Source organism: Numida meleagris, chromosome 1, assembly GCF_002078875.1.
Source record: "Numida meleagris isolate 19003 breed g44 Domestic line chromosome 1, NumMel1.0, whole genome shotgun sequence".
NCBI classification, from domain to species: Eukaryota; Metazoa; Chordata; class Aves; order Galliformes; family Numididae; genus Numida; species Numida meleagris.
In genome coordinates this window covers 151,243,902-151,261,220 of record NC_034409.1, presented here as the reverse complement: position 1 = coordinate 151,261,220, position 17,319 = coordinate 151,243,902, and the positions used below count along the sequence as shown (strand labels likewise).

The following is a 17,319-nucleotide window of genomic DNA, read 5'->3' as shown; positions in this document are numbered from 1 at the left end:
AATCTATACTCAGTAATGAGAAAATGCTCTTAAGATTATCACAATTTCATAATGAAAAAGCACAAATGGTAGTTCTGTTCAGACTGTAGTAGAAAAAACCACAGTAATAGTATCTCTGCTAACAAACGGTTGGTCCCTGATGCGCCAAGAGTTGCCCTTCAGCACGCAGTACCTTAAAAATAATGAGGAAGTTCAAAAATATGTAAAACACTGAAAGGTGTCTATTAATCCAAATTTATACACAGTCACTGTAACTGCAGAGGTGCAGGTGTCGGTACAGGTGCAGAAAAGAGCTTCATGAGACTATGAAAATTTTATTTGAAGTTTTGTTCCAAATTGGAAACTTGTTTTGTTTTTAATGGAAAAAGCGGCAATCAAATGTTCTAATGACATCACAAATGAAGGAGGAAATTATATAAATGACTATGAAATAGTTTTACATTTACACCCGTTGATTCAAAACCACAGCATGTAATGTATTCAAAGGCTGGTTGTCAAGAGATGAAGGTTTCGCAGTTGTGACAGTTGGAAACCAAGTATCACCACTGAATGATAAAGAAGGGATTTTTTTGTGTGTTTCTTTGTTTTTTTTCCTGGAAGCTTTAAAAGAAAAAAAGCCGGATTATTCAACTGGCAACTTCAATCTGAACCCCTTTCAGCCCCATTTTCTGATATCTACAGCAACCATAAAAATTCATCTCCTGTATAATGATTTCCACAGTTTTCAGAATTGCAAGCTGTTTCTCAAATCCCACAGTGTTGTAAAGCACCAAAGACTTCACAAAAATAGCCACATCTGAAATTTTAAAACGATCAGTAGTTAGAACTCACAAAGCAGCCAGTGACTCTGGTGTCAGAAAATCTCTAGGCTTTTGAGGTTTATTTCTAGTGCTCGTAATGAAGATTTCCCTTTTCACAGAGTTGTGCTTGACCTCAATAAGAAAATGCCTCCTTCAAGACATACCAGGAGGCAGCAAAGGTTTCTACACTCACGGGGAAGGGTGTTTTGTAATATGCATGATCTGGAACAAGACAAAAATAAGTGAAAACTACAATCACACGAAGACCAAGTTGACAAAAAAATAGGAATGTGGACTGCAGAGATCTCAAGATCAACACAAAGAGTTGAAGGCAGACAACCTCAAGCATGCACATACCAATACAAACAGGGGAGTACCTACAGAATAGAAACGAAGGGGAAGATCTCATTTATTTTCTGGAAAATCAGTGCCCCTCTGAAAAGCCTGTAAACCAATAAAATATTATGGGAAGCAAAGAGGAGGAATTAGATGTCTATGCAGTTCCAGGGCTACAATCTCACGGAGATTGCACAGAATGGCTTTGGTGGGAGGGGACCTTAAAGATCATCTCATTACAACTCTCCACTGTAGGGTAGCTCACGTAACTGGAGTGCTGCAGTGGACAGATGCTAGCTCTTTAGGAAGGCCAAGTCAGGATGCTGAGAAGGAGACACTGCCCTTTATGTCAGAGAGAGCAGCATGAAAGAATGTAGCTATGCCTAGGGCCATACGATGAGTTATTTTCAAGTTTCTAAGTCTAAAGTCTTTGTCCCCCAAGTTGCAAAACATGCAGGAAATAATCAGCAGGAGGCCTGCATGAACAAATAAAGAGCTCCTAACAAAATTTAAATCTAAAAACAAAGCGTAAGAGGTAGAAGCAGGCTCAGATCACGCAGAAGCAATACAGACTGCCTGCCTGAGCATGCAGGTACCTAGTCTGGAAAGCCAAAGCCCTCCTGGAGTGGAATGATCTGGCAAGGTGGCAAGGAACAAGAAATTTTTATGTAGCTGTATCAACAGCAAAAGGAAGACTTTGCCATGAAAAATACAGGGCCACTGCTCAATGTGGAAAGTGGCCTAGCAACAAAGGAAATGGGAACAGCCAAGGTACTCAATGTCTTTTTCTCCTCAGTCTCTACTGGCAACACTTGCCCTCAGCAATCCCAGGTTCTGAGACTGGTGGAAAAGTCTGCAGTGAGGAAGACTTACCTTTGTTAGAACAGATTCAACTTAGTCAACATTTAAGCAAACTGGACGTACTCAAGTCCCTGGGAACTGATAGGATGCAACCACAAGTACTGAGGGAGCTTTCTGAAGTCTCTGCAAGGCCAATCTCAATTATCTTTGAAAGGTCATGGCATTTGGGGGAGGTTCCTCAGAACTGAGAAAAACCAAATGTCACTCTGACCTTCAAGAAGGGCAAAGAAGATCTGAGGAAGTACATGACAGTCAGCCTCGTCACAATCCCTGAGAGTGTAATGGAGCAAATACTCTTGGAACCCATTTCCAAGCATGCTAAGAACAAGAAGGAGACTGGGGAAAGAAAATCAAAAGCAGCTCTGAAAATATTGCCAATTCCTAGGACTTTTGTAGTTCAAATTCACTCTGCAGGAATAACTTTTTTTTTTTTTTAATCTACGACCTCTAATAAATGTTCTCTCACTACACAGCCCAATTCTCTCTCAAACGTCAAAAATCCTTCCATCATCTCCAAAGAATACATATTTAAACTTATTATAGCAGTCGTTGAAGTTTGGAGTTATTACTTCTTGTTCCCCCACTATAACAGTTATTCCACTACAGCTGTAATTATTTTAAGAGATGGAAACCAACTTCCAGAAATCATAGTGTATGGCTCATTTTCAGAACAAAAATGCGCAGCTTCAATTTTTTCCTGACTGACTAATGAGATAAGAAGTTACAGTGAAGTAAGTACATACAAGTCATTCCAGTATTTATTTTTGGTATTCCCCCCCCCTCCATCTGCACATCACTGTAATTTATACTGCAACTACTTTTAATGCCCATATTTTTATGCAAAATGAAGTACCATTTCTTCTGCTTCAAACTGAAAACTTATAAACCATTTAAACTAAATCTGGTTTGTAACATTGAGCAGCCTTTTAAAATAGAATCCCAAACCTTGCAAGAGATGATTAAGCATTCTGAAAATTTAAGAACTGAATGAAAGCAGCAAGGAAATCTTAAGTGTTTTTCTGTTCTACTGGAAAATACACTACAGAAAAATCTGGCCTTTTATTATTATGTACATCATCATTTTGCAAGCTTTTAAAAATTCAATTTTATGCCTTTTATAGAAGTACCTGTTCCTGAAATTGTCACTTTCAGGCTCATATTGGTTCAACTGGTGCCAACAAACTTGCTGTCATGGTTTTAAGATTTTTGTTATTGGTATTCCACATCATAACATCATGTAGTGCACTGGAAGTAAAAGAGTTAATGCTCCAGTTCCATGGATTGTTGATAGTCTCTGGGTGCCTTTCTCAGAAGAGAAGAACTACAAATCGAGGAAGACTTCACTAGACTGTCCTTTCTTTTTCTGCTTGTCTCTGCGGCGTGCACTTCCTAGCTGTCTGAACTTCAGCATTAGAGTAAGGCCTTCAGTTTTGGACACACTCTCTCTCTCATTTATTTATTAGCTTCAATTTCAACTGGATTATATTGTGTTATCTCACATTCCGTTATCATATTTAGTAATTAGTTTTCTCCCTTAGCTCATTGCCGCTGTTCGGTTTTCAGGCCCACCTCCCTGCCTTTTCCCCATCCTCCTTCCCCCTATCTTGGCGCATGGGTCCGTGGGTACCCCCACCACATTTAGTCACTGAACCAGGCCAAACTGAGCATGAACCTTCTGACACTTCCCTTCAGGAACAAATACTTCTATGAAAAGCATATAATTGAATTTTTCAAAGCTAACAAAATTGCACTTGAAAGCAGAATCAAGAAATTGGTTACAGTAATACATGAGCAGAAAGTATAGGAGATAAGAGGAACTCCTCTCACAGGTTCAACTCAAATATTGATATCCAGATTAAAGGAAAACTAACCGGTATGATCTTATTTCTGAAAAATTCAGCAAATGTTTCAATTTCAGTAACATAAAAGAACAAGCAAACAAAAACATATGCACCAGTCTAGTAGTGAACTAGCTTCATTGAAGCAGTTAGTTTAGGTAGTACATGTGAACAGTGAATACCTCTGTTGCATAATGATTATCTTTTTGCACAATAAATACTCTTTTCATTATTTCTGTTAACAACCATTACAACAGCAACTGTCTATTACAAAAGCAATAGACTACACACAAAAGACTGAATAGGGCAAAAGGCAATCAGATTTCTATTTTGCTCTCTTCAAAATAACACAGTATCTGTGTAGCAGTGGCTCAAACTTTTAGGCAACAGCACAGTTTTTAAATTAATTATGTTCCTTCAAAAAAAGGGCAAAACCAACCTCAGTTCACAGAAGACTTCAAGATTAAAACAGCATATTTCCAAACACTTCTGATATGGCTGTATATTTTCATTATACTGACATAAGTATGTAAATTCATCTTATTAGAAAGCTGATCAAAACGTGAGTACCTGAGTCTTCGTTTTCATGCTTTTTAGAGGAGTCCCTCCTCCTGACGACACACCTTTTAATTCATCCTTTAACTTAGTAATGCTATTAGTTAAAATCTCCAGTGTTTTCATGATTTCTGCTTTGTCTTCTGATTTCATGGCTTTGTTTTTCTCCAGCTTTGAAATCAGCATCTGTCCAATTTAAACAAACAAAACAATGTTGCAATTTCCATTACAGACCTGTTTTTGAGTAATTACTATTAACTAATGGAAAAACAGAGTATTGTATTTCTTCTGATATCGTAGAATCAGAGGGGTTGGAAGGGACCTCTGGAGATCGACACCAACCCCCCTATACTAAAAGCAGGTTCCCTACAGCTGGCTGAGCAGGAAAGCATCCAGATGGGTCTTGAATATCTCCGAAGAAGAATCCACAACGTCTCCAGGCAACCTGTTCCAAAGCTCCGTCAACCTCACAGTAATTAAGTTCTTTTGCACGTTTGCATGGAACTTCCTGCGTTTCAGTTTTTGCCTGTTGCCCCTTGTCCTATCAGTAGGCACCACTGAAAGGAACCTGGCCCCAACCATTTAACACCCACAGTTTAGATATTTATAAACATCGATGAGACCACATCTCAGTCCTCCCCAGGTTGAACAGATCTAGGTCTCTACGCCTCTCCTCACACAGGAGATCTCCAGGCCCTTATTCATATTTGTGGACCTCTGCTAACTTCTTCTAGATGATCCCTACCTTTTTTGATCTGAGAAGCCCAGAACTGGACACAGTATTCCACATGTGGCCTCACCAGTGCAGAGTAGAGAGGGAAGATAACATCCCTCGACCTGCTAGCCATGGTGCTATGATCTTCAAAACTCAATAAAGGTGGCTTTTAACATCTTATATTCAGGTACTTAATCTTTGATTAATGGATTTGCTAATGAACATCTGGGGTTTCCATTTTATTTGCTCAAGATACTGAAATTATTTCAATAAAAATATTCAATCTAAATGACGTTTTTGCTTTTTTTCTCCTCCTAAGCTTGTGAGCAGTCATGTATACTTTTCTATATCAACTTCTCCACTTGTAAAGTACAGACTTCTCTTACACTTCTCCTAAAGAAGTACACATTCTGCACCTAAACCACATAATTTCAGCTAAAACTGTACCTAATTGTAGATGCTTGGAGTTTAAATGAAACTAAAATGAACATGACAAGCCAGATTAAATCTCTAAACATAATGTGATAATATCATTTCAGGTGACAACATGCTTATTTTATTCCAAAAATAATGTCTCCTATTTTATTATGTTGGCCTACAACATCAGAGGCAGACGGTGGTGGTATGGTAGTAGAGGTTGAACCTTCCCACCAATATTCCATCACATGTTGTTGCCGTGTGACAGATGGCAGCTGAGGGGCAGTCTGACCAAATGGCGCCTGATACGGGAGTGCAGATAAAGCCAAGGTGTGTCACTGAATTTTTACATGCAGAAAAAATGGCACCCACTGACACTCGCTGAACATTTATGGAGACCAAACAGTGAATGTGAGCACAGTGAAGCAGTAGGCAGTGTATTTCAGCAATGACGCAGTCATAGCAGCTATGAAACAGTGCATCACCTCCACCAGTGCAGATTTTTACAAGCACAGCACACAGGCATTTCACTGCTGGCAAGAATGCACAGGTAATGGAGTTGACTGTGTTGAAAGGTAGTGCTTTGTAGTTGAGAATCTGTTCTATCAAACAGTGTCACTGCACTATCAGTTGTAGTTTCCAAGGAAATAAACAGGAGGCATTCCTTTTGGAGCAACCTACATATATATCAATTTTGTAGCTTATTCTGAATTATTTTCAAGAGGATAAATTTTACAACTGAACTGCTGGCCTTCGCCAACGCTAGCAGTTTACCTTTTGTGTTTCAATGTGCTTCTCTAAGATTTCTTGCTTCTTTTTTCTCACATCTTGTTGAAGTCTCAGTGCTTCCTAAAAACATTAAAAAAAAACACAAAGTTTCCAGATTTTGCAAAACAATTTCAGAAGAATAATATACTGTATCTCAGAACTGTAAAGTACTAACTTAAAATACCAGGAAAAAGTAGTAACAAACTCAACCCTGAAGGGAATATTTAAAATTGTATCTTGGAAAACAAAGTGTCACCAAATAAGTGAAGAATCTAATGATCTTTATTTGCATAACTGTATACAACGTAAGTGGAAAGGTAAAATAACATACTACCACAAGATATACAACATGCAAGAGTTCAAACTTGCAAGGATGGTATCTTGAAAGAAACTGTGAATCTAGCCAATAAATCAAACAACCTCTTCAATGCAGTTCCAGACCAAAAAAAAACAATGTTACCCTCAGAAAACCATCTATTTTGCATCCACTAAAAACAGAATTGTGATGATGCAATGAGCAAATCAAAATGAATTAAATCTGATTAATTTGTGACATTCTGCACTCAGAAGGAAAAGCAGATCGCCATAGCTGCTGTGTTCAGGTCTTAACTAATTCTTCTTGAGAGAAAGCAATTGCTGCTTGCTCTCAGATAGAGAACATAAAACATCTTAGGCACCAGGGTAGTTGCAAGAAACTATAAAGAGCTTTGATACCAACATATTAAATAAGATAAACGAGGATTGGCAAAAGATGAATTTGCACTTCTCAATCACCAATCAACTATCAAACTGCAAGTGGATTACCATATACGAAGTGTAAGTGCACAAAAGCCACAAAAAAAGAAGTAGTAACAAGGTCTGTACGTGTCTCCTCAAATACTGACAAATTCTGCTGCGTGAAATGTTAGTTTTGCAATATAGTGTGCAATCATTTTTCTGCAAGGAAAGGGGAGATAAGACAAGGGGACAAATGTTCAGAAAAACTAGGGAGACAGAAAGAAAGAAGGGAATGAGTCCCACAAAATCATGTTTTTCCGCAAGTGCTAGTATATTATAATAGAAATTTCTGGAGACAGGGAAGAGCACAAGAGTAAAGAACCAACAATTTGGCATGTCTTCAATGTTTTCTCTCAAAAAACCCCCCAACAAACCACGGGTTTTAAGTCAGTAATTTCATTCCAAGTGTTTTTGTTTTGTTTTTGTTTGTTTGTTGTTTTTTGCCATTTAACAAACATTCAGTTTCTTATCTTGAAAGCTAAAGGCTCTGATTCTGAAAAAACATGTTTTGGGGGACAAGTATGAAATGAAATCCTCAAATCAGGAGTAATTTCTTTAAATTCTGGACCAATGTCACAACTGACATGCAGCAACTTCAAATTATATTAAACATTAGGCTTATATCTAAATATAACCTAATATTTAACTCATAATATGCAACTTAAAGCCAGTGAGATAAATATTTAGTTTTAATAAAGTGTAAGAATAAAGCCGGAATAGGAGCCTTACTGGGCTCTGAAAATCCAAAGCAAGCTAAACTACAATTAGAGTGATTCACTTAAGGCCAAATTTATGGCATTTATGTTTCACTCTCTCTTCAATACCACACAGAATTTAAAACAGATTAAAGAGAACTATAGTTTGGAAAAATAAAATGCCACGTCACATAGTTCTCAGTTTTCAGGTGAATAAATGATACTGTCACTAGAAGTGCAAAATATAACAAGAACAAAAAGCCTGTTTAATGAGAATAAAGGTCAGCTCCAGAAAGGCTTAAGAGGGAATACTGACTATACTATGACTATTCTACACTGCCCTCTCACTCACAATAGACAATTCATGCCTCAACATGGAGATTCTGTTTCCAGGAAAAAGTGTTCCACATTTTAAACTTCTAGAGTTTTAAATCTGCTTATACTGCCTGAACATGCACTGAAAAAGTAATAAAACAATAATGAATTTTCTTGACCTCTGTAAAGAAACCATTATAGTAAATTTAATCTTGCAACTAATATTATCTATGCTCAAGATAAATATATATAAGTGGACTATCTCTAGTGGTCACAAGTTCCCAATCTAGGTCCATTTTATAAAGAAGTATATTTAATTTACCTGTTTTTTCTTCTGTGCTTCATTAGAGTCTAGCACGGAAGTGGAAACAACAGGCAAAGATTTCTGTGCTGCCTTCAAAGCAGCAGGGTTGTACACAGTTTTTGTCAAGCCAGTAGAAGTGGATAAAACCTACAGAAGGAAATCATTTTATTTTTTTTGCCATTGAATTTCAATTTAAAAAAGAAAACATGACTGTCTAAATATATAAGTGTATTTTCTTTTGTCTGTTTTGATGGTATGAAATACAAAAATTTGGTGAAATAATTTTATTTGGAGTTGCTGAAGTTAAACAACTTTTGAAGAGGTAGCATCACATCAAATATATAAAAATTCTGACTATCAGTTTATAAATTCTTTCCACTGAGATTTCATATTTACTTCAAAGTCTAAAGATGTATAAAACTGTATGTATTTGAGCATAATTAAGGAAGCAGACCACCAAGATTTGCTCAAGAATAAATGATTTTTTTCTTTTTAATATTTTTAAGTTTAAAATACAATTTTATATAGCTGCATGAATTTTCTTGGCAAAATTCAACAATTGTAGAAAGTAAGGTCCAAAGTAGATAAAATAGCTCCTTCTCATAGGCAGTTTCTGCAAAGTACTGCTTGCACAATCAACATGAGGCAAGACATGCAGGGAAGTGGTGTTCATTATACAGCAAAGAGACTCCTATGCCTTACTTTTTCCTGTATGACGTATGGGTATTTCTCCATGACTTACTGAGAGCACAGCTGTCTGCTTTGCAACCTCTCTAGCATTTACTATTTACTTCTCTACAGTACGTGAGGACTTGGAATGTTATATTTCTTGCAACGTTTCCTAAAATACATTTTGGCCATTGGTCAGTATTAAAAAAATCCATGATTAACAACTGGAGATGATAAAGGCATAATCTTGTCTGCCTTGTTAGCAAATCACAACATTTTCAGGAGTTAAAAATATCTTATACATATGGAAAACTAAAAGACGCATGCAGAGTCTATTGGTCACCATGCAATCCATAAAACAGATACCATGCCCAGGAGCAGAAGAAACAGAAAGGACAGCCAACATTAGAAAGCCAGAAAAGATCAAGAGATCAGAAAGGACGCTTCACATAAAAGATTTTCATGTAATTATGCTATTGAGACTATTTCTTCCCCATATATAAGAATTTTCTAGAGTAGATAGTCAGACAGAAAAAAAAAAATCAAAGCATGTTATATATTATAAAAGCTGATATAAAATGTTCTAAGCAGGCAATCAAAAGAGAGAGGAAATTGTTTTTAAACTTATTAAAGCACATCAACATATGCACATCCCAACCATGTAGCTCCTCTTACAAAGTAGCTTTAAGACAGGTCACATTAAAAAGAGCTGACCAAGTAAAGAACAAAAACAGAGACACATTCCGTGTGCCCTGAACTCTCTTCATGGCAGAATGAACCACACTTAGTCATCTCCAAAAGTAAGAAGAGATGCTACAGCAGATGTACCTGCATTAACTAATAAAGAAGAGCAAGAAGCAACGCATTAACATCGTACGTCTTCTAATGCTACTCAAGAGGGAGAACACTGTGAATCTCTTCCTAAGTTCATGAACTGCAAATCCCTACTCAGATTTGAAAAGGCCTCACAATGGCTGTTTCATCACACTTCCCTCCTTAAGAGGCAAAGATACCTACTTTTTTATTGTGAAGTTCTTTTCATTTCCTGCATTCAGTCAGAAGCAGAAAAAACATCTACATTTCTGACAGCTGTCAATCTACTGATTTCTAATGGTCACAGAGCACTGTTAGAGTAACCTAAGCAAGGCATTCTCTTGCAGAAGGGAAGTAGTAGGTAAAACAAAGTCAAAACAAGTTTCAGACCTCTACTAAAAACGCAAAGGAAACTGTTGCTTCACCATCAGACCACTGAACAGCTCAGCACCCAACCCAAAGGAGCGTACTGTAAGGTAACAGTGGAAAAGCCTTTCGTAGCATGAATTCACTCTTTGTAGAAAGTTGTTTCAGGATAAATTAACTCTTGCAAGAAGTGGAAAAAAGTATTCCCACTCAAACTGAAGCAAACTTCCAATTTCTAAAGTAGGCATATAGCATATATGTAAAATGTTGCTCTCTGCAACTAATTTAGGTCAACAAGAATCCAACAGAATACAGCCAAGAAGCCAAGACCAGTACGTTTAGGCAGAATGCTTAGCTTGGCTTGACAAAAATTCAAAAGACATCTGTATTTAAAACTAAACATTAAATGTTGTTACATTTGTGTACAAAGCATAGCATTGTATATTTGTAGATTAAATGTTGTTACATTTGTGTACAAAGCATAGCATTGTATATTTGTAGTTAAGTTTACTATCAGCATGAACGGATAAACTGTAAGAGGAAAAAATGCAGTGGATGCTTCATTCATTGCATGTCAAGCCAATTCAGAATAGAAAAGGTACATAACTAGGCAAAGGAACCTCATTACTGGGTAAAACTTCCTGCTTCCAAATGCTGTCTCAAATGAACATTACCAATTACGGGGAAGCCCCTGCCCTAAGGTGCTAAACAGATCTGGAAACCAGCATTATGAACTTTACTACAACAGTAGCAAACTCCAACAACATCAATAACAGTTCTGAAAATTGCTACTACTGGGCAAAATATATAACTCATAACTACTGTTCAGATGCACCTCTCCCACCTTACCTCTCTTTGTCCTCTCTGTACTGATTAATTTTTACAAGTACTGCAAATCATAAGATCAAGTAAGACAGTAAATGTTTACAGCATCAGCTCTTAGGGAACACAAAAGTCCAAAAGCAGCTGTTTGGTGGCTTTGTGTTTATGTTTTGCATTTTAAAATATAAAAATTTACTTGATTTTTGAAATGTATTTCTGCATTTGTCTAACAACTCAGGATCTTGGAGCATTTGTGATCGTTTCCTTGACTGAAAAAATAGATGTACCATATTAAAACAAAAAACACAGCTTCTGTCCTAGTACATTTACTTACCCTCAGTTAATCTGAGCTTCTGTATATTAAACACTGTAAAACTAACCTTTAACAAATGACTTTATTCACACTTCTGAAATAAACTGCGTATTAACAGAAGGGCTTTCATTATGAAAGTAATTCTTTTGGAATTGAATGCGAGAGGAAGGTAATACGAGATATTCCCTTACCTTTTCAGTTGCTGGAGTAACTGGCTTTGACACAAAACCCAGTCTATCCTTCACAGATAATTTAGTCACATTCTAAGAAAACAACATAAAATTATCCCTCAAATATGTTTATGAATACTGTAAGTTATGGTTTCCTGTACAATTTTGAAAGTTAGGAATTTAGAAAAAAACAGGTTTACTTAGTAAAATCATAACAGTTCTGAACAACAACAAAATAATACCAAAGCTGTTGGAAAATGCATTTGCTAACAGAGTACTGCCTACAGATGCCCTTTTAAATACATTTCAGTTTCTGTGCTTTTATAAGCTGCTATTTGCAAGCATCATTTGCAGGAAATTGGGGTTTGAATTTAAATTCACAAATTCAAACCTTTTGAACTGAGAAAGTGCAGTGCTCTTCAGAAGGAAAACTGAAGTAGTGGCATAGTGCTATTTATGAGATACTTCCATCAAAATTTAAAGGCTATTTCATATGTGAGTAACATGTCAGATTCTGCCACGATGTGCATTGGTACTACAGCTTTCTTCTTTCTTAAGGGTGGTGTACAGATACTGAAAACACATTCAGATGACCAACTGTCTCAAGGGTTTAGCTGTTTAACAGATAGGAAATTAAAGAAGGATAGCTTTAAAGTTCTTAAGAGAGAAATTAACTTTAGTTTGAAATCTGAAAACTGCACTTTAACACAATACTAATGAAACATTTTCAGTCCTGTTTTTTAAACTATAGTACTTAATTTTTGTAACGTAATTTGGTTAAGAAAGCCAAATATCAGCGCACTTAGGAAAAACTGATACTGAAACATCACTCAATCAAATTATATGCACTTATAAGCAGTCAATGTCTATTTACACTGTATGAGTAACTTCCATTGATAGACATACTGGCATATATTTATACACTACGACCCGATCATAGAAAGAAAAAATTAGCGTGTGTGTGACTTTTATTCTTTTTGATGGATCTTACATACCTGAGTGACTTCTGTATTGGCACTCTGTGCTTCTGTAGGTTCAATATTACTTGCAGGTACTGGACCTAATCGCTCCTTGACTGACTGTTTCACTACTGGTAAGCTCGGTTGTTGAACTAAGGGCTGTATTACCTGTAACACCCCCCACCCCAAAAAGAGCACATTGTAATATCAGAAACAAAGGACTACTACATATGCAGTTCAACAAATGCAAAAAATTCCTGCAACAGCATTTAGATTTACATTTTTTCCTATCCATCAATAGGTTTTCACCTGACAGCAAATATAAACACATCATGAGATTTGGGATGTTGTATCGACTACAGTGCATACAGCTGTAACATTTATTTGGCATGTGCAGCTCACAACAGAGTTTCCATTAATTACATCTACTTAAGACTACCTTAATGTCCACGTCAGAACTGAATAAAAAATGGTATATGTGATTCCCTTCACAAATCTGTTTTATCAGCAGTTTACAGACAAGGGCAGAACACAAACCGGCATCATAAAGATTCTCACTTCTTACACTGATAGATCATCCCTTACCTTCTAAAAGGAAGACCAGAAGACTAGTGGGGCTGATGAAACAGAACAGAGCCTCTGAACATGGTATGTTCAGAACCTCTGAACATACCATGGCTATACCCTGACAGCGAACGTCTTTTAATTTGACAAAAACATTACAGTTAAATACCTAATACCAAAAAAAGAAAAAAAGAAAAAAAAAAACAAACACCTGACACTTTTGACCAAGTTTCCCACCCTATTTATGGCAAAAAAACCAGAACTAGGAGAAACCATCCAGATGTCACCTAATCCATTCCTCCACTAACAGAGCCAAGTCAGCTATGCCTGAAGTACTTTAAGAAAAGAGAATTCATACTAAGTGTAGCTATGATATAAAATATTAATTTAAATAAAAAGAGAAGTTAATGTTCACCCCCCCCCCCCCAAAAGCTTACAAATTTAAAAAAATACATGTTTATTCATTCAAGAATTTGCTGATTTTTGTATTTTGGTGTACAAGAATAAGCAAGTCCTGCATTTAGAATTTTAATTTCCTGTTTCTACCTTTTTGCCACTGACATAAATTCTCCATCTCCCACACTAGACTTCAAATGGTAGTTTCCTGACACAGTATGTCACCAGACATCAGGAGGAATTCTGTCAAACCACCAAGGTTCACACGCCAGAGTTGGTGTGCTGGGAAACTAGTGACTTGACATAAAAATCCTAAGAATATTTACAGCTGTATATTTGTGATTTTGCAAAAACATAACAAGTACGTTATTTCACGTTACAAGCCAGATATTTGGTTTTCAATACATTTAACGCTCTAAGCTGGGTGACATTATCAGCAAATAAGCTGATGGCAATAACTTTGCAACCTATGCTATTCAAGAGCTCGTGTCTGTACCCACATAAATGATATACAGCACTGCCCTCTGCTGGCTAATCATATGTAAATAAAGCTTAGAAAAAAATTATTTTGAGTTACACAGCTTCAGATCAAGAAACAAGGATATTTATAAATGTGAATCTGAACTCAAACCTAAAGAATGTCACACTAGGGAGATAGTGAGGTGGGTCTTCACCCCAAAAGAGCAGTTTTAGTACACAGTACATTTGTTATAAAATAAGGAGACAGAGGAAACTGTTACCTAAAATGCCTTACAGCAGGATTGCTCTTGAAAACTGAACGATGCTGACATACATCATCAAGAGAAAGGAAGGAATTCGAAACTAAGAACAGCAGATGAAAGAATCTTCTAAAAAGTCAACTGTTTATTACATAAATGTACATAAATACATCAATATTTCTTCTACAAAGGCTGTGTCATGTTCTCTAAGTGTAGAACATACTGTTCCACACTGCCGGTAAATCCATTAAGGTAGGATACAATTAGAAGGGAATTGCTATGCTGGAAGCTAACTGACAAGACTCTCCAACCGTGGCTTGGGAGAATCCAATTATGTTTTAGTGGAATTGAGGCCTGCTAACACATCCAATTTGACTTGCAGCAGGTTATGAACCAAAGCTCCATAACAGTGATTAGATTCATAGTCTTAAAAACTTGTTAATGCTGTAACTATGTACTTCATAACTACCAATAGGTGCTCCACTAAGCAAGTCAGTCCAAAAATGTGGAATGTCCCTATCTGTTCCCACAAAATTAGGCTAATGCTGCAAACTCCACTGTGAGAGCATTTCCTCTCCCTCTCTACATATAAGATATGAAGATAAGTAATTAAAAATATAGACATCTTTGGGTAAAACCAACTCTACTGCTAACTTCTTTAGCTGTATTCAAGTTGAAGAGGAAAAGAGACTAAAAGAGCAGCATATTTTGGGGAAAAAAATGGAGGTTGCCTTCCAAGAAAATAAATCTAACTTTACCACCTGTCTTAGACTCGCCAGAAGAAAAAAATAAAGAAAAACCTATACTAGTTAATACATTATTCAGATAGTAGTATCAAGCCTTATTTACATAAGATGACACCAGAGCTGCATTCTCCTAACTCAGACAAGGGTTTTCTTTCAGTACCTTACAGTCATACTTCTGATCTGAATTGAAAGAATCAACAATTAAAGAGTAATTTTGGAAAAGAATGACACCAAGTATTCCGTATTTTAAAAGTATTTGGCTTACTCCTTCTACAAACGTTTTAAAATAATGTTTAGAAGTAATTATTTTACATAAGATTCTAGATAGAACAGACTTCGATCCTCTACCTTCTGCGTGGTAGTTTGGATTTGCGGTGCACCTCCTTCTCGATGCCAGTAAACTTTGATGAAGCGATTATTCAGTACTGCCTCTGTACTTGATATAGCTTTCTTGGCTTCCTCATGTGTGGCAAACTGAATAAGGGCACCTTCTGGATCACCTTGATATGCAACCTAAGAGTTAAAACAGAAGAATTAAAAAACTTACTGTATACAGAATTTTTATTTGTGTTACTACAGTTACTACAAAATCACTAGTTCCAGAGACTCAGAAGTTTACAATTTTAAGCCAGTATGGCTCAGTAGATTTCTCATTCGTGATTCTGCTTGAAACATCTGGTGTCAAGAAGAAACCTTGAGATGACGCTAATAAACTTTAATACGCTTAAGTACAAAATCTCAGCAAACAATTTCGAAATGCAAATGTGTAGCTGTTTGAAAGATGAGGAAGAATCACTGGATGTGAACAAACACAGTGTCATATTCAGTATCAGAGCTAAACAACAAAGTTCAATTTAGTTTCCCTCCCTTGGACACGAACATATTACCTCAGATACCTTCGAAGAACAAAATTACATCTTCTGGAGGACAAGCACAGTTTGCAATCTCTGTCCCTCCATACCGTCTTTTTCACACCCTCTTTCCCTCCCTCTTCCCCCCCTCATTTCTTTCCTTACTGAATCATACTACCTGCTAGTACACATGTACTCACAAATATTTACTTAGCCATTCAATACTGTAAAAGCAATTAAGAGAGATTTCATAGAATCATAGAATGATAGAATGGCTTGGGTTGAAAAGGACCTCAAAGATCATCAAGTCTCAACCCCCCTGCCAAGTGCAGGGTCGCCAACCACTAGACCAGGCTGCCCAGAGCCACGTCCAGTCTGGCCTTGAATGCCTCCAGGCACTTCATTTTCCTCCAGGAATTTCAATTCCCTACATGTTCAGATGGGCATAGGAAGCTCATTCTCTATTGTATCAGTGTACACAGAAATATTCTATTACACCTCTTCACTCAATCTTTCATTCCAAACAAGGAAGTGTACACGAAAGCACTAGCATCTGAAACTTCTTGTTGATAAAAAGAGGATGAAAGATCAGACTGAGTAGTTTAGAGATTAGGTATGAAATACTGACATTACACACAGTCTACAATATGTAACATCAAAGCTAAACCTTAGTTATTTGCATCTCTTCTGTATGTTTCTCTAATTTTTTGCTTATTTATATTAATAAATATCTGTTTAAAAAAAAAAAACGTGAGTCACTCAGATACATTAGGAAGTAACTGTCAGGGACAAAACACCACAATTATGAGACTAGAAAGCAATTGTTACCCAGGGATTGTTTTCTGGATGAGAAACACGGGTTTCCTGTAATTAAAATTTACCTAAAAAAAATACAGGTTTACATTACATCCATACTTATGGAAAAGGAAGAAGGAAAAAACATTCCAAAAAATTTAAATGTTTTACATAAATTACATTAGAAGCCTTATCTGTGAGAAGAAAACAAAACATTTTTCAAACCTAAATAAGAACTGGAACATTTAATTTCTGCTTCACCAATGATAATTTCATTAAAACAGGGAGATTATGTTTAAGAAACAAGTTAGGAAAATAAGAAGAGCGGTTTCAGGAAACTTCTTACAAAGCATTTGGCATTCTCCTTTTAGTAATTACTCCTAGCATTAAGCCAAAGCATATTTGTCTTCTCTTTGTTGACTCTTACCTGCAAGTTGACCAAATTTCCGAATTTACTGAAGTGCTCATTAAGTTTGCTGATATTGTTAAGTTCTGGAGGAACCTTCCTCAATTCAAGTTTTGTGTTTTCATTTCCAAACTGTACCTTCTTCTGGAAACCTGGACTATTTGTTCTGTTAAAATTTTGCCTGGAACGAATAAAAAAAACAAGCCAGAAATCCACAGTAAGCCACCAAATACAATGTGAAATTTTGTACGTTTACTCTGGATTGTGTGTGTCGCACAGAAAGTTTGGCAGATGAATAAATTCAAATCCCATACAATTTTAGAAAAGCATAGAAGAGTACAGTACACAG

The 17,319-nt window shown here is 36.5% G+C and overlaps 1 protein-coding gene across 5 annotated transcripts in view; it reads right to left on the bottom strand.

The window, feature by feature from the left end:
- The window catches only part of RBM26 (RNA binding motif protein 26), a 51,803-nt gene that overhangs the window by 12,178 nt on the left and 22,306 nt on the right, over nucleotides 1–17,319 (bottom strand). For 4 of the 5 annotated variants that reach the window (XM_021416903.1, XM_021416919.1, XM_021416911.1 and 1 more), the window contains exons 11-17: nucleotides 16,992–17,151; nucleotides 15,267–15,431; nucleotides 12,530–12,661; nucleotides 11,556–11,627; nucleotides 8,400–8,528; nucleotides 6,297–6,371; nucleotides 4,406–4,576 (exon numbers count right to left, since the gene is read on the bottom strand). In XM_021416903.1, the coding sequence (XP_021272578.1) occupies nucleotides 4,406–4,576; nucleotides 6,297–6,371; nucleotides 8,400–8,528; nucleotides 11,556–11,627; nucleotides 12,530–12,661; nucleotides 15,267–15,431; nucleotides 16,992–17,151 (904 nt within the window). The remainder of the gene's footprint in view (nucleotides 1–4,405; nucleotides 4,577–6,296; nucleotides 6,372–8,399; nucleotides 8,529–11,555; nucleotides 11,628–12,529; nucleotides 12,662–15,266; nucleotides 15,432–16,991; nucleotides 17,152–17,319) is intronic. The other variant, XM_021416936.1, reaches the window with a different exon arrangement.